This window comes from Haliotis rufescens, unplaced genomic scaffold (genome assembly GCF_023055435.1).
Source record: "Haliotis rufescens isolate VD_foot unplaced genomic scaffold, xgHalRufe1.0.p SCAF_21, whole genome shotgun sequence".
In the NCBI taxonomy this organism is placed as follows: domain Eukaryota; kingdom Metazoa; phylum Mollusca; class Gastropoda; order Lepetellida; family Haliotidae; genus Haliotis; species Haliotis rufescens.
Genome location: NW_025963902.1, coordinates 5,633,535 through 5,660,431, shown reverse-complemented (window position 1 = coordinate 5,660,431; position 26,897 = coordinate 5,633,535). Strand labels below are relative to the sequence as shown.

The window sequence follows — 26,897 nt, the reverse complement described above, 5'->3', positions numbered from 1 at the left end:
TTCTAAAATTTACTATGTTGTCATTCTCAATACTGGTGAAACTATAGTAGCTGAGCTTACTAGACCAACAAGATTGTATTTGACTCAGGCGTCCACAAGTGGCTAAAGTCACTAAGTTCACTATGTTGTTTATTAAACACTGCCTGTAATTAAGTACTAGTATGTTCATCAGTATGTGGGGGTTGCTTACTTGCCTCAACTGTTGCAGGTGACGGTGCTGGTGTCGGCAAAGGCAGGACAATTGCTGGTATCATCTATGAGAACTATCTTCAGGGGAGGAAGAGAGCACTATGGTGAGGAAATATGCAAATTTGAAATTGTATGACACAGCTGCATCAATCTGAAGGATATGTTGTATGACAAGGCTACATCTATCTGAAGGATATGTTGTATGGCAAGGCTACATCTATCTGAAGGATATGTTGTATGGCAAGGCTACATCTATCTGAAGGATATGGTGTATGACAAGGACACATATATCTGAAGCTATGTTGTATGACAAGGCTACATCAATCTGAAGGATGTGTTGTATGACAAGGCCACATCTATCTGAAGGATATGGTGTATGACAAGGCCACATCTATCTGAAGCTATGTTGTATGACAAGGCTACATCTATCTGAATGATATGTTGTATGACAAAGCTACATCTATCATGTCTATCTGAAGGATATGCTTTGTTTCAGTCTCATCACTGTAAATAGTATTTAAGGAAACATGAGTTACTACTTAACACCCTTGTTTATATTCTTACATTGTTAAACCACCAAATAACAAAACCTACGACTTTAATAATAATAAACATAATATTAACATCTGTGCCCACTTGCACAAAGCGATCTTAGCTGTACGACTTTTGTAAGCCTATGTTAAAGAATGGGAGTTACGATCATCTTAGCGCCAAGATCACTTTGTGCATAAAGTTGTATGTGTTCTTATCTACTTACCAACTGGGGCGGTCGGGTAGCCTAGTGGTTAAAGCGTTCACTCGTCACGCCGAAGACCCGGGTTCGATTCCCGACATGGGCACAATGTGTGAAGCCCATTTCTGTTGTCCCCGGCCGTGATATTGCTGGAATATTGCTAAAAGCGGCGTAAAACCATACTCACTCACTCACTCACTTGAATGCTGTCAAACAGTTTTAAAGATTTAAGATTAACTGACACGTTTTCTTGTGTCAGTAATTAATCACATGGTTTTAGGTTGAGTGTCTCCAATGATCTGAAAGTTGATGCTGAAAGAGATCTGAGGGATATAGGAGCTGGGAAAATTGACGTCCACCCACTGAATAAGGTAAGTCACTCCAGATAGCAGGCTTCCTTGTCACTCCATGAGTTGAGAGGGGGTGGATAGGTGCATGGAATACAAGTGAGCTTCCTCTATTTTGGAGACCGCCTCCTTGGTCTAATGGCAGAGCGTCCCCCTGGAGAGATGAATGTCCGGGGTTCGATCCCCAGCCGCGTCATACCAAAAGACGTTAAAAGATGGTACTTGTTGTTACCCTGTCTGGCGCTCGGCATTACGGGGCTAAAACAAGGACAAGTCAGTATACTGCGTCTGAGTGGGGTATTCATGTTAAACTGCGGCATGGTATCTCAGTGAGCTAGCACTATAACTCGGCATCAGTCCAAGCAGCCACACACACACATACACGTGCATTAACTTCGCTATATAAGTGCAATAATCTTGGACGTGACGTTAAACCCCATTTCACCTCACCTCACATCTATTTTGGGGTATCCTTGGGCAGAACAGGTCCCCAGGACCCCATGTTTGTTGTCACAGTTGACACACCAGAAACATGATCATGGGTTCCAATTCCTGGTTCGCTGTGCTCGTGGATTTCACTAAAATGGTAAACATGTAAAATCTACTCCACTCAGTAAGAGGAGACTAACGGGATCAGGTTGTCAGGCTCGCTCACTTGGTTGATACAAGTCATCGTATCCCATTTGTGTAGATCGATGCTCATGATGTCAATCACTGGATTGTCTGGTCAGACCGCCGTGATATAGCTGTGATATTTGTGAGTGTGGCATTAAACAGCAAACAAACCAACTGTTTAACATAGTCGCAATTCGAGGCACTAGTTATTTAGGTAACGTCACAATGTTTTAAACTGCAATCCAATAATTTATCTATTTTCAGTTCAAATATGCCAAGATAACTTCCAAAGAGAACGGGAGTGTGAAGAAGGGTGTGATATTCTCCACATACTCGTCACTGATAGGCGAGAGTCAGTCCAGCAGCAAGTACCGCACACGCTTGAAGCAGCTCCTCAAGTGGTGTGGCAAAGATTTTGATGGACTTGTATCCTTGTTTTAGTTCCTTTGTGGGGATTCCTATGTTAATGCCTACCATTGCCATTTTGGTGGAATCATTACAATAGTTTATACCAAATCTGATTAGTGAAGTGTATCAGGAATACTGTCCCAAAACATTGTAATTTGAACTAAACATTGACCTTGATATTGTCACATCCATAACTGATAAATGTTCAGTTGACTGCCCTTCCGAATCTAGATCTGCCCCTCTCCCTCTAGATCTGCCCTTCCCCTCTAGATCTGCCCCTTCCCCTCTAGATCTGCCCCGTCCACTCTAGATCTGCCCCTCCTCCTATAGATCTGTCCTCCTCCAGTAGATCTGCCCCTCCTCCAGTAGAGCTGCCCCTCCTCCAATAGAGCTGCCCCTCCTCCAATAGAGCTGCCCCTCCTCCAATAGATCTTCACCTCCTCCAACAGATCTACCCCTCCTCCAATAGATCTGCCCCTCTCCCTCTAGATCTGCCCCTTCCCCTCTAGATCTGCTCCGCCCACTCTAGATCTGCCCTCCTCCACTAGATCTGCCCTCCTCCACTAGATCTGCCCTCCTCCACTAGATCTGCCCTCCTCCAGTAGATCTGCCCTCCTCCAATAGACCCCCTCTAGGTCTGCCCCTCCTCCAATAGATTTGCCCCTCCTCCAATAGATCTGCACCTCCTCCAATAGATCTGCACCTCCTCCAATAAATCTGTCCCTCTCCCTATGGATCATGAATCTCCCTTATCAATGTCAGGAATGTCTGTTAGTATGTGTGTGATTTTGTCCTTAACTATAAAGATTGTATTTGATGAGTGTCATCGAGCAAAGAATCTGTGCCCGGTGGGGTCAAGCAAGCCCACGAAGACAGGCCAGACTGTGCTGGAGCTACAGAACAGATTGCCCATGGCTCGCGTCATCTACGCCAGTGCCACAGGAGCTTCTGAACCCAAGAACATGGCCTACATGACCAGGCTGGGCTTGTGGGGACCAGGCACGCCTTTCAAGGAGTTCACCGACTTCATCCAGGCAGTTGAACGGAGGTGAGTGATTGACCGCCTCCTTGGTCTAGTGGTAGAGCGTCCGCCCGGAGAGCGGAAGGTCCGGGGTTCGATCCCCAGCCGCGTCATACCAAAAGATGTTAAAAGAAGGTACTTGTTGTTACCCTGTCTGGTGCTCGGCATTACGGGGCTAAAACAAGGACTGGTCGGCTCGGAGTCAGTATACTGTGTCTGAGTGGGGTATTCATGTTAAACTGCGGTATGGTATCCCAGTGGGCTAGCACTATAAATCGGCATCAGTCCGGACTAGTACAAGCAGCCTCACAGACACACACACACGTGCATGCACGTCGCTACACGCCTTTCAAGGAGTTCACCGACTTCATCCAGGCAGTTGAACGGAGGTTAGTGAGTTAGATTTAAAATGTACTGATGATAGATAAGAAATAAATGACGAGTGTGAGTTTATTGTACAATAAAACACTGTATGGAGAATAAACCATGAGGGGGGCATCTATGAATGTTTATTCTCTCTGCAGTGTTTTATTGTACGATAGACGACCACGAATTGTATATTTTGTGTATGAGATATTAACTTTTTGTACAGCCTTTATAAGGATGTCAGTAAATTGTACAAGCTTTAAAAACATTAACCCGTATTTAAATAATGATGACTCCCCGAATACAATCTGACCTCTGCAACTAATGTACAGGGGGTTTGGTATTCTCACAATTTTCATGTCAATTATCTACACCTTTTCTTCAAATATCAGTTGTCATATCTCTCCCACTTTTGGGTGTGGTTGTCGACCATTGCGTTCTTCTGCATTGTCCAGCGACATCTGTGGGGAACACCTCAATAGACACTTCCCTAAAAAAATAACGTCCCATTTACAACGTCATCAAGTTGTGAGCGCTTGTTTCGAATGGCCAGAAATGTCATAGCTATCTTATATGTAAGTATAACATTGTACAAGGGTTTATGAAAGCAATCGATGGTCATTTAATCTCAATTTACATATCCCAAACTTTTGTGATTAAAAAAAAAATCAAACTGAACCAATCAGTCAACAGTGAAATGTATTATTTGGAACAGCACGACTATGTTCATATCACAAGCCTTTTTGTGTTACAGAGGTGTTGGTGCTATGGAACTGGTTGCCATGGATATGAAGCTACGTGGGATGTATATAGCAAGGCAGCTCAGCTTCAAAGGTGTTTCCTTCAAGATTGAGGAGATTCCACTAGCTGACAACTTTGTGGAAATCTACAACAAGTCTGTCAAGCTGGTAAACTATGAATCAATAAACATATGGTTTGCTACATCATTTGTACACTTTAGTCTTCGGTACAGGCTGAACACAGGCCGAATATCAGCATGTACAAAGTTTAGTCCATAAATCTCGGACATGCGTGTTGTCAGGTCTAAAACATATCTTTTTCTGTAGTATTATGGGGGTGGTCGGGTAGCGGTGGTTACAGCGTTAGCTTGTCACTCTGGAGCACCCTGGTTCGATTCCCGGCATGGGTACAATGTGTGAAGCCCATTTCTGGTGTCCCCCGCCATGATATTGCTGGAATATTGCTAAAAGCGGCATAAAATCACTCTCTCTCACTCACTCACTCACTCACTCACTCACTCACTCACTCACTCACTCACTCACTCACTCACTCTCTCTCTCTCTCTCTCACTCACTCACTCACTCACTCACTCACTCACTCACTCACTCACTCACTCACTCACTCACTCACTCACTCACTCACTCACTCACTGTAGTGTTATGTGACCTAGGATTGGTGTCCCTGAGCCTATAGGATTGTGTCCCTTGGTCTTTGCTCACACATTAGATGACATGCTGTGATATTACTCAAATACTGTTCGTCACTATTAACCTCAACTCATAATTAATTGATTAATTAAAAATATAAATAGTCATCTTACCAATGACTCCATTTGGAGACAGTTTGGGATGCCACTATGTGTATGAGAGAGTCGTGAATTCTGTGTTGCAGTGGGTAGATGCCCGTGAGAAGTTCCAGCAGGCTGCAGACTTGATTGATGCAGAGCAGAGGATGAGGAAGAGCATGTGGGGCCAGTTCTGGTCGGCTCACCAGCGCTTCTTCAAGTACCTGTGTATCTCCTCCAAGTGTGCACATTGTGTGCAGCTCGCTAGAGATGCTGTCAAAGGGGGCAAGGTGAGTGGCCTTTAGTTGAAGGGGGCAAGGTGAGAGGCCTGTAGTCGAAGGGGGCAAGGTGAGAAGCCTGTAGTCGAAGGGGGCAAGGTGAGTGGCCTGTAGTCGAAGGGGGCAAGGTGAGAGGCCGGTGGTCGAAGGGGGCAAGGTGAGAAGCCTGTAGTCGAAGGGGGCAAGGTGAGTGGCCTGTAGTCGAAGGGGGCAAGGCGAGAGGCCTGTAGTCGAAGGGGGCAAGGCGAGAGGCCTGTAGTCGAAGGGGGCAAGGCGAGAGGCCTTTAGTCGAAGGGGGCAAGGCGAGAGGCCTGTAGTCGAAGGGGACAAGGTGAGTGGCCTGTAGTCGAAGGGGGCAAGGCGAGAGGCCTTTAGTCGAAGGGGGCAAGGCGAGAGGCCTGTGCTCTTAGTTGGCTGCTTTCAAAAAACAATAGCGAGACTACTAAGTTTTATGAAGCCCTATTTTCAAATTAACTTTTATTACTTAACTCATCTTTTGATTGGGAAAGCTTCTCGGATCCTGCACTTTCTGTAGACATTTTGTGCACTTCTTATGAATGTCCTAACATACTCACTCAGGATTCTGTGATTGAATTGTGACTCTCTTGAAAAACATGATAATTTTATGTCCATTTTTTTAGGTCTTGATTAAGCAGAGTCTTTTATTCCTTATACAAAAAAGGAAAATCCAGGAATTTCAAACACCGACTTACACCACATGTACATGGCAGTGTGTTTGCTGATAGATAACGGAGAATCTGTCTCACTGTCCTCGACAAGCAAACTCTGCTGACTCTGCGATGTCCTTGTTTTAGTGTGTTGTGATAGGTCTGCAGTCTACAGGGGAGGCACGGACCCTGGAGCAGTTGGAGGAGATGGGAGGTGAACTCAATGACTTTGTCTCCACAGCCAAGTAAGTCTGCCTCACAAGACCTGTGAACATCCGGGGTAGAATAGGTCTTCAGCAACCCATGCTTGCTGTAAAAGGCGACTATGCTTGTCGTAAGAGGCAACTAACGGGATCAGGTGGTCAGGCTCGCTGACTTGGTTGATGCATGTCATAGTATCCCAATTGCGTGGACCGATGCTCATGATGTCAATCACTGGATTGTCTGATTAGACGCAATTATTTACAGACCGCCGTCATATAGCTGGAATATTGCTGTGTGCGGCAACAAACAAACAAACAAACAAACAAAAAAACCATCACAATATCTTGGAGCTTTGTTTGCAGATATTTAGAATGGGTTGTTTGGTGTTTTCTACTCTAGATGTAGTTTCAGACAGAAAATTGCTCAGTTTTGTCAGGTGTATGATGTTATATGCCCATATTTTGTCAAGTATATGACACCATATGCCCATGTTTTGTCAAGAATATGACATCATATGCCCATGTTTTGTCAAGTATATGACATCATATGCCCATGTTTTGTCAAGTATATGACATCACATGCCCATGTTTTGTCAAGTTTATGACGTTATATGCCCATATTTTGTCAAGTATATGACGTTATATGCTCATGTTTTGTCAAGTATATGGCGTTATATGCCCATGTTTTGTCAAGTATATGATGATATCCCATGTTGTTTTGTCAAGTATATGATGTTATATGCCCTTTTTTTGTCAAGTATATGACGTTATATGCCCATATTTTGTCAAGTAAATGACGTTATATGCCCATGTTTTGTCAAGTATATGACGTTATATGCCCATGTTTTGTCAAGTATATGACGTTATATGCCCATGTTTTGTCAAGTATATGACGTTATATGCCCATATTTTGTCAAGTATATGATGATATCCCATGTTGTTTTGTCAAGTATATGATGATATTCCCATGGTTTGTTTGTAGAGGTGTGATCCAGACACTGGTGGAGAAACACTTCCCTTGCTCAGACCGAAGGAAGACCTTTGACATGTTCAACCTCGGGGGACATTCCAACAACAGAACCAATGGATTCTTCAACAACAACAAGAGAAAGAAGGGTGGGATATCTTATTTTCATAGTTTAAGAATAATGAGTTATGCTTGAAAATATTGCCTTGCAATCAATTTATATTTATTCAGCCATTATAAGAATACCATGTGGGATTAGAATATCTGTTTGGCCTTTTTCCTGGAGGGTTCTTTTTATCCTGAATCTGCTTACAGACTTGAGGGAAAGTATGTAAGAACCTGAAATTTGATTTTGTTCCACATTCGTAAGGGGCTGTCGGGTAGCCTAGTGGTTAAAGCCATTGCTCGTCACGCCGAAGACCCGGGTTCGATTCCCGACATGGGTACAATGTGTGAAGCCATTTCTGGTGTCCCCCGCCATGATATTGCTGGAATATTGCTAAAAGCGGCGTTAAACCATACTCACTCACTCACTCACTCCACATTCGTGAAGTTCGGGTGTGAACATTCTTAAGGATTTGTTTTGAATATACTACCCAACTTTTGATGGGGCTTGGAAGTACCAAGGTGGGATCTGTGTGTGGCTGATTGCCTAGATATGTTGTCAGTTGAATAGTATTCTATATTGCCATGGATCTTCATTTCATCTGTATGAAATACCTCAATATCCCTATCATTTGAATTCAGGCTCGCTGACTTGGTTGATGCACGTCTTCGATCCCAATTGCGTGGATCGATGCTCATGTTGTCAATCACTGGATTGTCTGATCCAGACTCAATTACTTAAAGACCGCCGTCATATAGCTGGAATATTGATACTGCTGAGTGCAGCATTAAACAACAAACAAACAATATAAAAAAAGAATTGTCAGTTCAAGTGTAGAGTTCGACTGGACACTTCATTCTTATTGCAACTCCTCTGTTTACTGTGTAAATGTTGTATGTTGACAGATACGGTGAACAACAACAATGCCAAGAAGCCCCGCAATGACAGTGATGTGGATAGCTCAAGTGACTCGGATGACTCTGGCAAGGAGCAGAGTGACTTTGACCTCAGCCTCAGCAGTTTCTCTGACTCGGACTCCGAGAGTGGAGATGACAATATCAACCCCTTCGGGAGTGGGTCTGACAGTGATGATGGTAGGTTTTACAGCGCTTGATAGTGTATTCTAGACCAAGTGCCCTTTTCAACTGAGAAAAAAGCTTTGTTTTATTAAAATTGGGATTTTTTTTCTCTTATTTTCCTAAATTCTTAGGTATTTTAACATTGTATTCAGTGCAATAATGTAAGACTAAGCATTAGAGCCTTCACCTCCTTATTACTATGGGGGCCGTCGGGTAGACTAGTCAAGACAAAGACCGGGGTTCGATTCCCAACATGGGTACAATGTGTGAAGCTCATTTCTGGTGTTCCCCGCTGTGATATTGCTGGAATATTGCTAAAAGGGTGTAAAACCAAACTCTCACTTTATTGGATTTGTTATGCGCTACCACAATGAAGTTGGCTGTATTGTACTGTAGACGGTTCATATGGTCGAGTTTTGGTGTCCTGACCAGAAGATTGTAACAAATTACTACCGTACTTTCTTGAGTATACTGCACACTTTTTTTCCAAAAACACACAGCTGTGTAGAAGGGGGTGCGCATTATACACGCAATAATGAGTTTTGATCACACCATAATGAGTTTTGATGTTTTTTCCCCCCATGGAAAGACATTACCGTGAGCATGTAACACCGGAAATACCATGTCAACAAATCCATACCGAAGTACGCAAATTAATTAATCATGTAATTACACAGTCTGGCCATAAAAAGTGTTCTATGTATATCTGGACTTATGTTTGTATCTTTTTTCATAAATTGTATTAAAAATTCCTTTTAATATTGTTTTGATTAGTTTCGGCGAAATCGTGTGTGAAGCGACCGGAAAATAGCACAACTCACCGTTGTTAACAGCAACCACGGTCAGATTACTGCTATTGACGCCTTGAAACAAACTTTAGTTGACAGAGAATGGATACATATATCATAAATGCCATACTTGACTCGTTACAATTCATATTTGTTATAGTTTGACGATTCTGGGTAGTTCTCGCGATCATGTGCGCAGAAGCTTTGACGGTGACTGGTCCAACTGGTTCCATGTGAAAAATAAAAACCGTAAATTGCGATCAGCTGCTTCGATCGGGTTATAATTATTTTAAATATGCTTAGTAAAAGCTGCAACTAACATGACTAAAATAACAAGATATTGGAATATAGTATTCCCGATAACCAAATAGTTTCAGATACAATTTTTCCCCATCCTTGCATTAAAATCCTGTAAAGTTATGTCTTTGGGTGTGTCTTGACCGAATCACCGGTACATTCCAAGAAAACGTGTGTACAGCTGATTGCTGTTTCCGACTTAGTTTACGAGAAAATACACAAGGTAATCTTAATCCCTGGATTTAAAATAATGCCTAGCAGAACCAAAATTACAATTTAAGCGGTAAATCAACATGTCTGGTGATTTATTTATCTCAAATTTCAAATTTGTACTGACCAAGTTTCTCATCACCTGTTCGTTTACTGTGGTGTAATATTTTCTGCGCATAATATTCAATTTTCTTTTTTTGTCAAAATACTGAATCCGCTGAGGGGGTGCTCATTATACTTGGGTGCGCACTATACTCAAGAAAATACGGTAATTGTAATTTGAGAAAGTTGCAACTATGGTCGAGCTACAATCAGTGGTTCACGCAATGCTTTGTCTCTTGTCCACAGACCCATGGTTGAAACGGGGGACCAAGAAGAAGAAGTCAGGGAGTAAAAAAGTGAAGAAAGAGAAGAAGAAAAAGAAGAAGAAGGAAAAGAAGAAGAAGAAGGATCGCAACGAGGATGCAGAGTTTGACAAGATGTTAGGAGCTGCAGGCCTTCTGTCGAAAAACAGCAGCTGGGGAACGTCGTCCAACAATCAGAATGGATCTACTAGTCTACGGAGCAATTTATTTAGCAGTGAGTGTGCAGCTAGTCAGCTTTTTTCGATAGTAATCATAAGCAGTAAAAGCTCAAGTCTTGGAAATATGTTTTTGAGTAAGTTAAGCAAATATAACTCAGTATTTTAATTTAAATCTACTGAATAAAAAAGGCAGCACCTATTGATGTTAAAATGTGTTTTGCATGGATGACTGTATGACTATCCTATGATATTTACCATGTGGCGATTCAGAGTTAGAATTGGTCTCTAGCAACCTATGCTTGTTGAAAGAGTCGATTTAATGGATTGAGTTGGTTGACAGCGTGTTATCGTACCCTGATGGTATGGATTGTTGCTCTCGGTTGAACAACAAGTAAACAATCATGATATTTTGTGGAGTGGGATTCGATCCCTTGCCGCATCATACCAAAAGACGTAAAAAGATGTTACTTGTTGTTACCCTGCATGACACTCAGCATTATGGGGCTAAAATAGGACTGGTTGGCTCGAAGTCAGTATGCTGTGTGTGAGTGGGGTATCCTTGTCTTATTCTTAGTTTTTCTAGCTGTTTATACTGCCAGTACCTGTTGGTTACAAGTTCCAGTCCCTTGGGCACGCCAGAAACCTATGATTGTGGGTTCGAATCCTGGTTCGCCCCGATTATGTTTCTAGCACCATACCCGTCCTCGTGGGTTTCACTGAAGTGGTAAACGTCTGAAACCTGCATCACTTCGGGCTTTCCTCCCACTTTAAGCTGACACGCTGTGATACAACTGGAATACTGTCAAAAGCGGCACTAAACCCAACTCACTCACTCAAGTTCAAGTCCCAGATTTGCCCAAGTTGTCATCATGAGTTAATCAGCACTACACCAAACTATTGGTGTGACCAAAGTTGTAAACTCTGCCACCAGATTGTATTTGGATACAAATTGTTGTGATTTAGATGAGGATGGCTGGGATAAGGCAATGTCAATGAAGTCCGATCTGCTGGTGAAGATTGAGAAGCTCGGAGATGACCTTCCTCCGAACACACTGGATTACCTCATTGATGAGCTGGGTGGACCAGAGAGCGTAGCAGAGGTAAGACTCAAGAATCTGGGGGACAGTAACTCTGCTCGGGGGGGGGGGGGGAAGAGAATGTCAGGGTGGGATAGGCAGTCTGGGAAACAATACATCACTGCTCTGGTGCACCCTAACTTTTCATGCAGCGATTCGATACACAATACAATTCTTACTGACCCGTGAAGATCCGGGGTAGAATAGGTCTTCAGCAACTCAGTCTTGCCGTAAAAGGTGACTATGCTTGTCGTAAGAAGCGACTTACGGAACAGGTGGTCACGATCACGGAGTTTTTTGATGCATGTCATCGTATCCCATTTGCGTGGATCGATGCTCATGATGTCAATTACTTGATTGTCTGGTCCAGCCTCGATTATTTAAGGACCACTGTCATATAGGTGTAATATTGCCGAGTGCGGGGTAAACAATAAACAAACGAACTATGCTTTTTGTGCTAGATGACTTAATGAATCGGGAACTGTCAGTAATATCAGTCGCTGATTTTAATTGTACTTATGGATTCAAAGTTAGAATTGGCTCATAATCATGATAATATCAGCACCCTGTGTTTGGTGTACTAGGTGACTTGATTGATCAGGTGTTCACAGGCTTGATGACTTGTTTGAGTGCCTCGATCGTTATTGCCATGCGTTCGGTCAGTAAATTGAGTGATCTCCACGAATGGTTGATTATTGTTCTGCAGATGACAGGAAGGAAAGGAAGAGTTGTCAGTAACGATGACGGTGGCGTGAGTTACGAGTCTCGAAGTGAGGTCGATGTTCCCCTGGAGGTCCTCAACCTCACAGAAAAACAGAGGTTCATGGACGGAGAAAAGGTATGCCATGACAGTGTATCACAGAAAACGATCACTTTTTTATGCCCTCGCCAAAATATGTAGGCGCAATATGAAAAAAAATGGTGCTTGATTTTAGAAGTGTGTGGCTTTACCAATTAGTCTGAAGTCTGAGAGGTAAATGGTAATCCTGTGACATTTTGGGCTTTGAACCGCTTTTGACACATGGAGTTAACAGGCTGTGATATAACTGAAATATTAACCTCTGGGGATTCTCAGGTTACTAGTCCCCAGCTTGTCGAAAGAGGCGAATTGGTGGATCGGTTGGTCCTCAATGGCTGGTTGATTGATCTCTTGATGATTTGCTTGATTCATGTCATTGTAACCTGATCGCACAGATCATTGCTCATATTATCAATCACTGGTCCAAACTTGATCCATTACAGGCCGCTGTGATGCTGTCATATACAGTATTTGACATAACAAGTGCCCAGGGTGCTCTCAAAATTAGAAATAGGGGGCTCTTAATAGAATATTATTTTGGTGATAAAAAAAAGGCTGTTGAAAGATCGTAAATTTCGTGGTTTATGCTGACAGCCTGAAATGTTTATTTACGACAGATATATTTTTCCAGAATTTAATTGCCCATAATTAAGGATGCATATAACATACGTATTATACACAAATTAATAAGCCTTAAGTACATTGATCTATCGGAAGGGGTGCAAAATTGGATCGTTCACTAGCCAATATATTAGCAAATGTCCCTGTGGTTGCCTATTAGAGCGGGGCGCTTATTACATCGATTACGGTAGCTTTAATATTGCTGAGTCGGGTTTTTACATGTAAATAAAACCAACTGGCTTCCTCTATGTCCACAGTTTATAGCTATCATATCAGAAGCAGCCAGCTCGGGTATCTCCCTACAAGCTGATCGCCGCGTCAACAACCAGCGGCGGAGAGTGCACATCACGCTGGAGCTTCCCTGGAGTGCTGATAGGGCTATACAGCAGTTCGGTGAGTGACTATGAACAAGACCCAAGAAGATCCGGACTAGAATAGGTCTTCAGCAACCGGGGAGGGGGCGGTCGGTTAGCCAAGTGGCTAAAGCGTTCGCTCATCACGCCAAAGATCAGGGTTCGATTCTTGACATGGGTACAATGTGTGAAGTCCATTTCTGGTGTCCCCCGCCGTGATATTGCTGTAATATTGCTAAAAGCTGCGTAAAACCATACTCACTCACGCACTCACTCTTCAGCAACCCATTCTTGCCATAAAAAGCGACTATGCTGTCGTAAGAAGAGACTAAAGGAGTTGGGTGGTCAGGCTTGCCGACTTGGTTGATGCATGTCATTGTATTCCAATTTCCTAGATCGATGCTCATGATGTCAATCACTGGATTTTCTGGACTTGATCATTTACAGACAGCAGTCACATAGCTGGAATATTGCTGAATGGTGTTAAACAACAAAGAAACACAAAGACTATGCAAAGACTGTAAACAAAGAAACACACAAAGACTATGCACAGACTAAACTGAAATACTTGGACGGGCAGGCATGGCCAGTCATCTCCGGCATCACAATTGGCTGTGCAGAGTTGTGGCCCTTAGGGATGTCAGAATACTGTGACTTGATTGTGCTCTTGTGCGGAAATGCTGCGATATGACTGAAATACTGTTCAATGTGGTATTAAACCAAATTCACTCACTGACTTTAAATACTTGGAAAGATTTGTTAAACAGCAATAATGAAGGTAATGTTATGCACAGAACATAACATTTGCATGTCCAATGTTTGCTTTCTTTGTTTACATTAGGAACTGCTAGCTCAAAACACATACACACATAGATGCTCACTACATGCATATGGGGGCGGTCGGGTAGCCTAGTGGTTAAAGCGTTCGCTCGTCACGCAGAAGACCCGGGTTCGATTCCCGACATGGGTACAATGTGTGAAGATCATTTCTGGTGTCCCCCGCCGTGATATTGCTGGAATATTGCTAAAAGCGGCGTAAAACCATACTCAATCAATCAATCACTACATGCATATATGTTCTTGTCCAGGTCGTACACACAGATCGAACCAGGTCACAGCACCCGAGTATGTCTTCATGATCTCTGAGCTCGCTGGAGAGAGAAGGTTCGCTTCTACTGTAGCAAAACGACTGGAGAGTCTGGTGAGTTTACTTGTGGAAACGGTGTGGCGCAATAGGTTGCTAGTACCTCAGGCTTGTCCCCTGTGAAATAATTATAATAATAGCCGATACAATCACACTAATCTTGACTGAAAATGATGCTTAGAGCCAAATCCCAGTCAAAACTAAAAAAAACCTGAAAAATTATATTATACAGAAGTTTGATTCTCTTTTCATGATCCTCTGTTTTCCCAAATGGGCAATCAGCATGTCAGTTTTCCGTTTCCGGAGCAGAACTCCTAAACCATTGACTATATATATGTTAAAACTTTCTATACATATCAGTCTTGTGGTGAACTTGTGCCTTTTGATGATTTAAGATTTTTATTTTTGATGTTTTTTCATGACATGGTAGACTTTTACTGAAAACGAGGGTAGTGCTCTTTTCCAGATCAGAACTCCAAGACCGTTGAATATTTCTTAATGAAACTTGCTATACAGATCAATCTAGTGGTGAAATGTTGCCTTTTGATAATTTGGGATATTGCAAAATACTGAACAGCATTATTTTTTTCTTCATTGAACAGAAGGTATCACATGGCAAAGAACCAGAAGTGGGGTATATATAGCAAAATCATCATGTGTTGAATATTACTTGATGAAACTTGCTATAGTCTCGGGGGTGGTCGGGTAGCCTGGTGGTTAAAGCGTTCGCTCGTCACGCCGAAGACCCGGGTTCGATTCCCGACATGGGTACAATGTGTGAAGCCCATTTCTGGTGTCCCCTGCCGTGATATTGCTGTAATATTCCTAAAAGCGGCGTAAAACCATACTCACTCACTCACTGCTAGTCTCATGGTGAACTTGAGCCTTTTGATAATTTGGGATAATTAAAAATTACTGAACAGCATTATCATTTTCTTCACTGAACAGAATGTATCGCATGGCAGAGAATCAGAAGTGGGTATATATAGCCAAACTCCATTTCCAACTTTCACCAGACAGGAGGGACATGTCATCTCCTGATGACTCATGTTTTGAGTCTGTGTCATTTCGTTAGAAAGTCAAACTTTGAGACCAATCTGCCAACACCCTCTGAGTGAGATCACATGACAATGTCTCTGTTTGCAGGGTGCGCTAACTCACGGTGACCGACGTGCAACGGAGTCGAGGGATCTCAGCAGGTTCAATATAGACAACAAGGTGAGAACTAGTCTTATGTCTCGGGTTTACACACAAGGCTGGAGTTTGTCTGATGACATGTTGTCGGGAATACAGGTACACCACATGCACAATACGATGTGTATCACAACACTACATGTAGCAGGACAGATCCGGGGTAGAATAGGTCTTCAGCAACCCATGCTTGCTGTAAAAGGCGACTATGCTTATCGTAAGAGGCGACTAACGGATTCGGGTGGTCAGGCTCGCCGACTTGGTGATGCATGTCATCGTACAGCGTTAGAAACTAACAGTTTTAGTCCACTAGTCCTTATAATGATAACATATAGCAAAACCCTTAAAAAGGGCTAATGTCTACTGGTCCTTATGATACCTAACTATTGGGCAGTTTTGCAAGGACTATAGGACTAGTGCCTTAGGCACGCCAGAAACCTATGATTGTGGGCTCGAATATCGGATGTTTCTTGGTTTGTTCAGCACCGTACCTGTGCTCATGGGTTTCACCGAAGTGGTAAACGTCCGACACCTGCATCACCTCAGGCTTTCCTCCCACATTAAGCTGACACGCCGTGATATGACTGGAATATTGTTAAAATTTTCATTAAAACAAACTCACTCACGTGATATAATCACCATGAATATCAGTGCCAGTTTGTCATCTTTCGGGCACTGTTGTGTACTGTTGTGTAGCTACCAAGGTGCTGTCGTGCAGCTATTGAAGGATCATGTGTATGTTTCAGTATGGTCGTGCAGCTATTGAAGGATCATGTGTATGTTTCAGTATGGTCGTGCAGCTATTGAAGGATCATGTGTATGTTTCAGTATGGTCGTGCAGCTATTGAAGGATCATGTGTATGTTTCAGTATGGTCGTGCAGCTATTGAAGGATCATGTGTATGTTTCAGTATGGTCGTGCTGCTTTGGAGGCTGTGATGAAGTGTGTGCTCAACCTGACGGTGGACGCACCGCTTGTGCCACCCCCACAGACATACAAGGGAGACTTCTTCCCCGGTAGGCAATACTGACTGTCATGTTTAATGTATCACCCAATGTTGTCTTTGTTCCTAGACGTCCAATTCCCTCAGGGAGTCACCGAGAGTGATTATTGGTTACACGTAATACAGCATCAGCAATTTTGCAGCAATTTGCAATGAACACCCAACTCACAGTTGTAATGCCCTTGCTGATCATCTTGTTTAGTTTACAAACTGCAGCTATTATCATTTATGACTAGCTACATAAGTAGTTCCAGAGGAATATTTCAGGAAAATAATAAAAATTCTTTGTTTTTGCTGCAATTCTGCGATAAGAGCCATTTTCTGCAAATCTTGTGCAATCGCCTGAATTTGTCTGGGACTGCATAACGATCTTTACTTGGTCTGTCCTAAGTGGGATCTGCAAAAATAGAGCAAGAAAAGATGGGCAAACAAATTTTCCTGTGAAGCACCCTATGCTTGTAGCAAGAAACGACTATATGATCAGATGGCCTGGCTTGGTGACTTGTTTGATTGTGTGTCATTGTACCCCAATGGTGCCGATCATTGCTCACAATATCGATCAAGCAATTATCTTGTCTAGACATGATTATCAACAGGCTACTGACATATAGCTCGAATCTTGCTGAGCGCTGCATTGACCAACAGACAAATAAATGTTTCTACATTATTTTTCTATCACAACTAAAAATAGTTCCGATATCAATTGGCTTTTGAAGCTATTTCAATTGGAACAGTCTATTTACCCGAGAGTGATTATTGGTTACACGTAATACAGCATCAGCAATTTTGCAGCAATTTGCAATGAACACCCAACTCACAGTTGTAATGCCCTTGCTGATCATCTTGTTTAGTTTACAAACTGCAGCTATTATCATTTATGACTAGCTACATAAGTAGTTCCAGAGGAATATTTCAGGAAAATAATAAAAATTCTTTGTTTTTGCTGCAATTCTGCGATAAGAGCCATTTTCTGCAAATCTTGTGCAATCGCCTGAATTTGTCTGGGACTGCATAACGATCTTTACTTGGTCTGTCCTAAGTGGGATCTGCAAAAATAGAGCAAGAAAAGATGGGCAAACAAATTTTCCTGTGAAGCACCCTATGCTTGTAGCAAGAAACGACTATATGATCAGATGGCCTGGCTTGGTGACTTGTTTGATTGTGTGTCATTGTACCCCAATGGTGCCGATCATTGCTCACAATATCGATCAAGCAATTATCTTGTCTAGACATGATTATCAACAGGCTACTGACATATAGCTCGAATCTTGCTGAGCGCTGCATTGACCAACAGACAAATAAATGTTTCTACATTATTTTTCTATCACAACTAAAAATAGTTCCGATATCAATTGGCTTTTGAAGCTATTTCAATTGGAACAGTCTATTTACCCGAGAGTGATTATTGGTTACACGTAATACAGCATCAGCAATTTTGCAGCAATTTGCAATGAACACCCAACTCACAGTTGTAATGCCCTTGCTGATCATCTTGTTTAGTTTACAAACTGCAGCTATTATCATTTATGACTAGCTACATAAGTAGTTCCAGAGGAATATTTCAGGAAAATAATAAAAATTCTTTGTTTTTGCTGCAATTCTGCGATAAGAGCCATTTTCTGCAAATCTTGTGCAATCGCCTGAATTTGTCTGGGACTGCATAACGATCTTTACTTGGTCTGTCCTAAGTGGGATCTGCAAAAATAGAGCAAGAAAAGATGGGCAAACAAATTTTCCTGTGAAGCACCCTATGCTTGTAGCAAGAAACGACTATATGATCAGATGGCCTGGCTTGGTGACTTGTTTGATTGTGTGTCATTGTACCCCAATGGTGCCGATCATTGCTCACAATATCGATCAAGCAATTATCTTGTCTAGACATGATTATCAACAGGCTACTGACATATAGCTCGAATCTTGCTGAGCGCTGCATTGACCAACAGACAAATAAATGTTTCTACATTATTTTTCTATCACAACTAAAAATAGTTCCGATATCAATTGGCTTTTGAAGCTATTTCAATTGGAACAGTCTATTTACCCGAGAGTGATTATTGGTTACACGTAATACAGCATCAGCAATTTTGCAGCAATTTGCAATGAACACCCAACTCACAGTTGTAATGCCCTTGCTGATCATCTTGTTTAGTTTACAAACTGCAGCTATTATCATTTATGACTAGCTACATAAGTAGTTCCAGAGGAATATTTCAGGAAAATAATAAAAATTCTTTGTTTTTGCTGCAATTCTGCGATAAGAGCCATTTTCTGCAAATCTTGTGCAATCGCCTGAATTTGTCTGGGACTGCATAACGATCTTTACTTGGTCTGTCCTAAGTGGGATCTGCAAAAATAGAGCAAGAAAAGATGGGCAAACAAATTTTCCTGTGAAGCACCCTATGCTTGTAGCAAGAAACGACTATATGATCAGATGGCCTGGCTTGGTGACTTGTTTGATTGTGTGTCATTGTACCCCAATGGTGCCGATCATTGCTCACAATATCGATCAAGCAATTATCTTGTCTAGACATGATTATCAACAGGCTACTGACATATAGCTCGAATCTTGCTGAGCGCTGCATTGACCAACAGACAAATAAATGTTTCTACATTATTTTTCTATCACAACTAAAAATAGTTCCGATATCAATTGGCTTTTGAAGCTATTTCAATTGGAACAGTCTATTTACCCGAGAGTGATTATTGGTTACACGTAATACAGCATCAGCAATTTTGCAGCAATTTGCAATGAACACCCAACTCACAGTTGTAATGCCCTTGCTGATCATCTTGTTTAGTTTACAAACTGCAGCTATTATCATTTATGACTAGCTACATAAGTAGTTCCAGAGGAATATTTCAGGAAAATAATAAAAATTCTTTGTTTTTGCTGCAATTCTGCGATAAGAGCCATTTTCTGCAAATCTTGTGCAATCGCCTGAATTTGTCTGGGACTGCATAACGATCTTTACTTGGTCTGTCCTAAGTGGGATCTGCAAAAATAGAGCAAGAAAAGATGGGCAAACAAATTTTCCTGTGAAGCACCCTATGCTTGTAGCAAGAAACGACTATATGATCAGATGGCCTGGCTTGGTGACTTGTTTGATTGTGTGTCATTGTACCCCAATGGTGCCGATCATTGCTCACAATATCGATCAAGCAATTATCTTGTCTAGACATGATTATCAACAGGCTACTGACATATAGCTCGAATCTTGCTGAGCGCTGCATTGACCAACAGACAAATAAATGTTTCTACATTATTTTTCTATCACAACTAAAAATAGTTCCGATATCAATTGGCTTTTGAAGCTATTTCAATTGGAACAGTCTATTTACCTGGAGGGGGGAAAGGGAACTAAGAAATAGACAAGTTTGTTGTAAGCACATATAAACCAGGCAGACAGTGATGTACATGAACTGTTGCATACTTTCAGATGTGAAGAGAGGCCTTGTTGGCGTGGGAATGATCAGCATCGATGAGAGATCAGGCTTCCCGAGTCTGGAAAAGGGTATGTTGAACTGCTGCTGTATGATGCTGCCTGGCATTCTGGGATTCTGCAGAGACAGTACCCTTTAAGTGGGTTATTCATGTTAAACTGCGGCATGGTGTCTCAGTGGGCTAGCACTATAAAATCGTACTTAGTCTGGACTAGTACAAGCAGCCACACACACACCAATGCACGCACTCATCACTGTATAAGTGCAATAATCTTGGACACATGTTTAACGCCATTTCAACTCGCCTAACCTGTATATTTCTTGTCAAGAATTTGTTACAATGAATACTATTGTGCATCCCTTGGAATGCATACTTCTTTTTCCTCTGAGGCCATACAATAGCTTTGTGTGTACTTGACACATATTTGTGTGTGATATAAAACCCTGTGATGCTATCCCTGTTTTTTAAGCCACTCTATACCTTTGTATGTACTTGACACACATTTGTGTGTGATATAAAACTCTGTGATGCTATCCCTGTTTTTTAAGCCACTCTATACCTTTGTGTGTACTTGACACACATTTGTGCGTGATATAAACCCCTGTGATGCTATCCCTGTTTTTTAAGCCACTCTATACCTTTGTGTGTACTTGACACACATTTGTGTGTGATATAAACCCCTGTGATGCTATACCTGTTTTTTAAGCCACTCTTTACCTTTGTGTGTACTTGACACACATTTGTGTGTGATATAAAACTCTGTGATGCTATCCCTGTTTTTTAAGCCACTCTATACCTTTGTGTGTACTTGACACACATTTGTGTGTGATATAAACCCCTGTGATGCTATACCTGTTTTTTAAGCCACTCTTTACCTTTGTGTGTACTTGACACACATTTGTGTGTGATATAAACCCCTGTGATGCTATACCTGTTTTTAAGCCACTCTATACCTTTGTGTGTACTTGACACACATTTGTGTGTGATATAAACCCCTGTGATGCTATACCTGTTTTTAAGCCACTCTATACCTTTGTGTGTACTTGACACACATTTGTGCGTGATGTAAACCCCTGTGATGCTATACCTGTTTTTTAAGCCACTCTATACCTTTGTGTGTACTTGACACACATTTGTGCGTGATATAAACCCCTGTGATGCTATACCTGTTTTTTAAGCCACTCTTTACCTTTGTGTGTACTTGACACACATTTGTGCGTGATATAAACCCCTGTGATGCTATACCTGTTTTTTAAGCCACTCTTTACCTTTGTGTGTACTTGACACACATTTGTGCGTGATATAAACCCCTGTGATGCTATCCCTGTTTTTTAAGCCACTCTATACCTTTGTGTGTACTTGACACACATTTGTGTGTGATATAAACCCCTGTGATGCTATACCTGTTTTTTAAGCCACTCTTTACCTTTGTGTGTACTTGACACACATTTGTGCGTGATATAAACCCCTGTGATGCTATCCCTGTGTTCTCCACCAGACTACAACAACATCAGCAAGTACTTGAACAGGATCCTGGGTATGGAGGTGGAGCTCCAGAACTCCCTCTTCAAGTATTTCACAGACACACTCACTGCCATCATCCTCGAGGCCAAGCGGAATGGACGCTGGGACATGGGAATTCTGGGTAAGTCCACGCCACAGACTTCTGTTGTGATGTCGTTGACTAAAGTTCTTGTGGGTATTCGTGATCAGAATACGTACCTGATGCTTGTTGTGTATCTCGAGATTGATGAATGCTACTAAAAACATGTTTAACAATACCTGATTTTTTTCTCATTACTAAAGTTAATGTGTCATGGTATGATAGATTAACTATTGTAGTATGAAAGATTCGAGTGTTATTTAACTTCTTTTGAGTAGTGTGTATAGTGTACAAGCTTTAAAGTATTTACCCATATTTTAATAATGATGACTCGCTCACTAGAATCAGACTTCGGCATTGCCAGACAAGTCAATTTTATGCACAGGTGGATATTTGGCTCAAATTCCTACAATCTTTACATCTTTTCTCCCGATACTGATTGTCATATCTCTCCCGCTTTTGGATGCGATTGTTCGGCCATCACATTCTTCTGTGTTGCCCAGGTACATCTATGGGGGAACAACTCACTTGACACTCCCCCCTCAAAAATAACGTTGTCCAATATCATCAACGTCATCAAGTTACGAGTGCATGTTTGAATCTCCAGAAATGACTTCATGGTAGAACAGTGTTTTATTGGAAAATAAACCACACATCGCTCTTCATTGTTCTTTGCAATTTATCACATAGCTATCTTATATATCAAGATAATGATCATTTCTCATCTGCCCTCACTTCAAGGGATCATTCTGTAGTGGACCCATGAAGATTCCAAGGTAGAATAGGTCTTCAGCAACCCATGCTTGCCGTAAAAGGCGACTATGCTTGTTGTAAAAGGCGACTAACGGGATCGAGTTGTCAGGCTCGCTGACTTTGTTGATGCATGCCATCGATCCCAACTGCGTGGATCAATGCTCATGATATCAATCACTGGATTGTCTCGTCCAGACTCAATTATTTTACAGACCGCCGTCATATAGCTGGAATATTGCTGAGTGCGGCATTAAACAACAAACCAACCAACCAATCATTCTGTAGTGTACTTCTTTAGAGAGGTTAAAGAACACCTGATTTTTTTTCCTATGACAATGGCTGAATCTGTCATGGCAGGTGGGTATTGCACTACACAGCCTTCCAATTGTTGGTGTTCTTTCACTTGTTTTGAGTAAAATACAATGAATGGTGCAGTGGTGTATGATAACATATCACTGACTTCACAATGTAGATCTGGGTTCTGGAGGCGAGAAGGTCCACAAGGTGGAGACACTGACATTCCTTGGCAACACTGCCACCAACACGGCCAAGACAGAACTGACCACAGTGAGTAGGACCTGATTGAACATATGTCACTTGTTTCCGTAGTTGAATATGGTTTATGCGATTCCGCAGAGATGCCAACCATTATGCTTTTTGCATAATAATTACGCTTTTGCGCCTAAACTTACGCTGTTACACTTATCCTCCCCAAATTAATTTTTTCTTCACGAACTATTTACATGTATTAAATATCACAGAGAGCAAATTGTTAGTGCACTGATCACATGAAGCATTCTACAGGGAGCTAATTGCATATACACCGATATTTCTTAGGAACTCGAAACACCACATCGTTCTTCTGTACCCATGCTTCACATACATTTTGGCCTGACAAAAATGTCAGCGAAAACCAGCATCATGGTACGGTACTCTTAACGTTACTGTTTTCTACATGAAATTACACTGTTGTTCCACATTTATTACGCCAAAGCCTCATTAAGGGTTGGCACCTCTGGATTCAGGGATTCAACTTAAATTTACTCATCATTAGTTGTAACTATATTAACACACAATGCCATTTAGGAAGTGGTCAAATGTAACATGTTATAATTTCTCAGTAAAGTACAGATTCAAAGTAAAGTTTACAGACCATAAAGTTAATTTGTCTTAACTTATGTAGCCATTTAATGTACTGTTCTATAATGGGACTATTTCACAATGATATACAAATTATATCCTTTTGATCCGACATAGGGCATGGGTGGCCCAGTTGTCTAAGGTGCCACAATTCGCTGTGCAGAGTTGCATCCCTTGGGCACGCAAGAAACCTATGATTGTGGGTTCGAATCCCGGTTCGCCCCGATTATGTATTTTAGGTTTGTCAGCACCATACCATTGTATACCTGTGCTCGTGGGTTTCACCGAAGTGGTAAACGTCTGAGACCTGCATCGTTTCGGGCTTTCCTCCCACATTAAGCTGACATGCTGCGATATGACTGTAATACTGTTAAAGCGGCGTTAAACCCAACTCACTCACTCACTCACAATGTTATCTTCACCTGAACCTTCTGTAGCGAGTGATGTATGTGTTGTACAGGTGAGTGTAGAGAGAGGCATGGCTTGGAACCAGGCGATTGAACTGTGGAGGAAGTGTGCTGGATCGGAAGAGGGATTCTATCTGGCCTATCAGGTAGGTGTACACACCTGCAACTGTTTGCAATGTTGGAACTTAACCTTGAAAGTCAGGGGGCCTTGCCATAACCCAAATGTTAGTTAAACAATTATGGGGTACCTAGATTCAATTGCTTTAGCTGAAAATCTCGAAGACAGCAGGACTCCTTTTAACCTGGAAGACAGGTTGTGATTTTTGTTGGACAGAGGCATAATATGGCTGTACTAATTCAGTCTGTCGAGGGGGCACGGGTGGCCCAGTTGTCTAAGGCGCCGCGATTCGCTGTGCAGAGTCGCGTTCCTTGGACACGCCAGAAACCTATGATTGTGGGTTTGAATCCCGGTTGCCTCGATTATGTTTCTATGTTTGTCAGCACCATACCCGTGCTCATGGGTTTCACCGAAGTGGTAAACATCTGAGACCTGCATCACTTTGGGCTTTCCTCCTACATTAAGCTGAAACGCCATGATATAACTGTAATACTGTTAAAAGCGGCGTTAAACCCAACTCACTCACTCACTCAGTCTGTCGATGTTAGCCACTAGTGTGAAGGCCGAGTTTAGTACAGCAGCCTCACACTAGTGGAGCATGTTTTGTGGTAGTGTAACCGGGGTTTGTGATGGAAAATACAAGGTCCAACACTGGCTATGGGTGTGATTCTTCAATTTAGTCTTTGAACAAGCCAATGAAAACAAGGCTTGGGTTAGAACAAGAGAAGAAACAATGACACAAACATTGACTAACCCAACCACCCTCTACAGTATAAGTAAACTAATCCAGAAGCCAACAATAGATATTGAACTAAGAAACTACTTTACTAACAACTTAAAATATTACAGACTTAAAGGACCTCAAATAGATAAAAACATATGTACAACAAAACTGTAGGTCAACACTTGTGTCTGCCACAGTAGCCTGATTGGTCGAGTGATGTTTTTTTCATGTCAGCCTGTCCTCCAACAGATGAAACTAATTCAGCGAAAAAAACAAAATAAATTCTCAGCAACATTCAGTATTTAGCTGCACTACACATTATTAATCACTGAAATTATGAAAGTTATAAACATATTTTCAACCTTCATTTAACCTGAGATATGTAGGCAGGTCCCTTTTGGCATATAATTGACTAAATTAGCATCTTGGTGTGGATTTATGTTCATGCTGTCAATAGCTAATCTAGGGCATTTGTTTTGTTTGCTTAACGCCAGACTCAGCAGTATTCAAGCTATGTGACTACAGTCTGTAATTTATCAAGTCTGTACCAGACAATCCAGTGTTTGACATCATGTGCATCGATCCATGCAATTTGGATACGAGGACATGAATCAACCAAGTCATGAGCCTGACCACACGATCCTGTTAGTCGCCTCTTACAAGAAATATCACATCAAAACAAATTTACTGAAGACAATGGAAATGTCCCTGCTATGTAATAAATATTGACCACCTGATCCCATTCGTTGCCTCTTTTGACAAGCATGGGTTGCTGAAAGTGTTCTCGACCCAAAGATACATTTTGATGCTCAACAGCGGTACAATCTGTCCAGCTGAAAACTGCCATTTGTTTCAGGAGCGGAACATGAAGCGGACGTCCATCCTGATCGTGCACCAGGGGAAGAACAAGAAGAAGGAGCGTCTGTACAACGTGTACCGCCCCAACACCGGCCTCCAGCTCCGCTGCGAGACACTGGAGGAGATACGCAAGAAGTACAAGAAGGTCAGACATGCTTCCTCTCTTGAACTTACAATGTGCTGGTATTGTTCTCAAGCCACAATGGCTGTCATATGCTGGACAAAATAAGTTAGGAATCTTGAATATTTTGGGGGATGTTTTTGGAAGTGAAGTCTGAACACACAATTTCAGCAGATTATCCAAAAGGATTCATGATCTCTAAGAATTTTGTCCAGTATACTTGAGGCCATCATAAATTAATAGTCAGATGTTCATTCCCCTCAGCTTCATTACCAAATCAGGGCGGTCGGGTAGCCTAGTGGTTAAAGCGTTCACTCGTCACGCCGAAGACCCGGGTTCGATTCCCGACATGGGTACAATGTGTGAAGCCCATTTCTGGTGTCCCCCGCTGTGATATTGCTGGAATATTGCTAAAAGCGGTGTAAAACCATACTTACTCACTCACTCATTACCAAATCCCTCACTTCATTGTATTGTCCCCAAGTTCCTATAGGTAGAGCATCCGCCCGTATAGCGGAAGGTCTGGGGTTCGATCCCTGACCGCGTCATATCAAAAGACGTTAAAAGATGGTACTTGTTGTTACCCTGTCTGGCGCTCGGCATTAAGGGGCTAAAACAAGGACTGGTCGGCTCGGAGTCAGTATACTGTGTCTGAGTGGGGTATTCATGTTAAACTGCGGCATGGTATCTCAGTGAGCTAGCACTATAAATCGGCATCAGTCCGGACTAGTACAAGCAGCCACACAAAAACACACACGTACATGCACGTCGCTTTATAAGTGCAATAATCTTGGACGCGACGTTAAACCCCATTTCACCTCACCTCACCCAAGTTCCTATAGACAAAGAAAATCGCCATGTGTGTTAATGGTTTTAGTTGTATACCAAAGGCTTAAAAAATACTAATCTTGGTTCTCAGGCACCGCCCGCATCATCCTAAAGTCTGCTGCATGTTTTTATTTTTATTCCCATTTTCAAAAAAAAAGAAAATCCTTAAAAAACAATGCGATCCAATATACTGTGTTCCAGTATTTTATTCAAGGAATACATTAATGAAAGTAGGCCGGCTGGCACTTTATTTGCAAAAGCCATTGCCCGAGAACCATTTCTTTTATTTTTTTAAGCCATATACTTTTTCCTGCCAATCTTTAATGCATCATGTCAATCAACATCTGACAGCAGTTTATTTATACAGATTCCATCAACAGTTTGTTTACAGAA

General features: G+C 41.9%; 1 protein-coding gene across 1 annotated transcript in view; it reads left to right on the top strand.

Annotated features, from left to right (window-relative positions):
• LOC124133360 (protein strawberry notch homolog 1-like) overlaps positions 1 to 26,897 on the top strand; it is a 46,655-nt gene that overhangs the window by 11,933 nt on the left and 7,825 nt on the right. Inside the window, exons 7-27 of the mRNA XM_048401161.1 lie at positions 209 to 293; positions 1,203 to 1,293; positions 2,149 to 2,310; positions 3,099 to 3,340; positions 4,434 to 4,587; positions 5,312 to 5,494; positions 6,298 to 6,395; positions 7,336 to 7,469; positions 8,332 to 8,520; positions 10,149 to 10,379; positions 11,287 to 11,423; positions 12,106 to 12,237; positions 13,077 to 13,212; positions 14,261 to 14,373; positions 15,463 to 15,534; positions 16,418 to 16,523; positions 19,948 to 20,022; positions 21,451 to 21,597; positions 22,781 to 22,875; positions 23,909 to 24,001; positions 25,554 to 25,700. Of these exons, the coding sequence (XP_048257118.1) occupies positions 209 to 293; positions 1,203 to 1,293; positions 2,149 to 2,310; positions 3,099 to 3,340; positions 4,434 to 4,587; positions 5,312 to 5,494; positions 6,298 to 6,395; positions 7,336 to 7,469; positions 8,332 to 8,520; positions 10,149 to 10,379; positions 11,287 to 11,423; positions 12,106 to 12,237; positions 13,077 to 13,212; positions 14,261 to 14,373; positions 15,463 to 15,534; positions 16,418 to 16,523; positions 19,948 to 20,022; positions 21,451 to 21,597; positions 22,781 to 22,875; positions 23,909 to 24,001; positions 25,554 to 25,700 (2,822 nt within the window). The remainder of the gene's footprint in view (positions 1 to 208; positions 294 to 1,202; positions 1,294 to 2,148; positions 2,311 to 3,098; positions 3,341 to 4,433; positions 4,588 to 5,311; positions 5,495 to 6,297; positions 6,396 to 7,335; positions 7,470 to 8,331; positions 8,521 to 10,148; positions 10,380 to 11,286; positions 11,424 to 12,105; positions 12,238 to 13,076; positions 13,213 to 14,260; positions 14,374 to 15,462; positions 15,535 to 16,417; positions 16,524 to 19,947; positions 20,023 to 21,450; positions 21,598 to 22,780; positions 22,876 to 23,908; positions 24,002 to 25,553; positions 25,701 to 26,897) is intronic.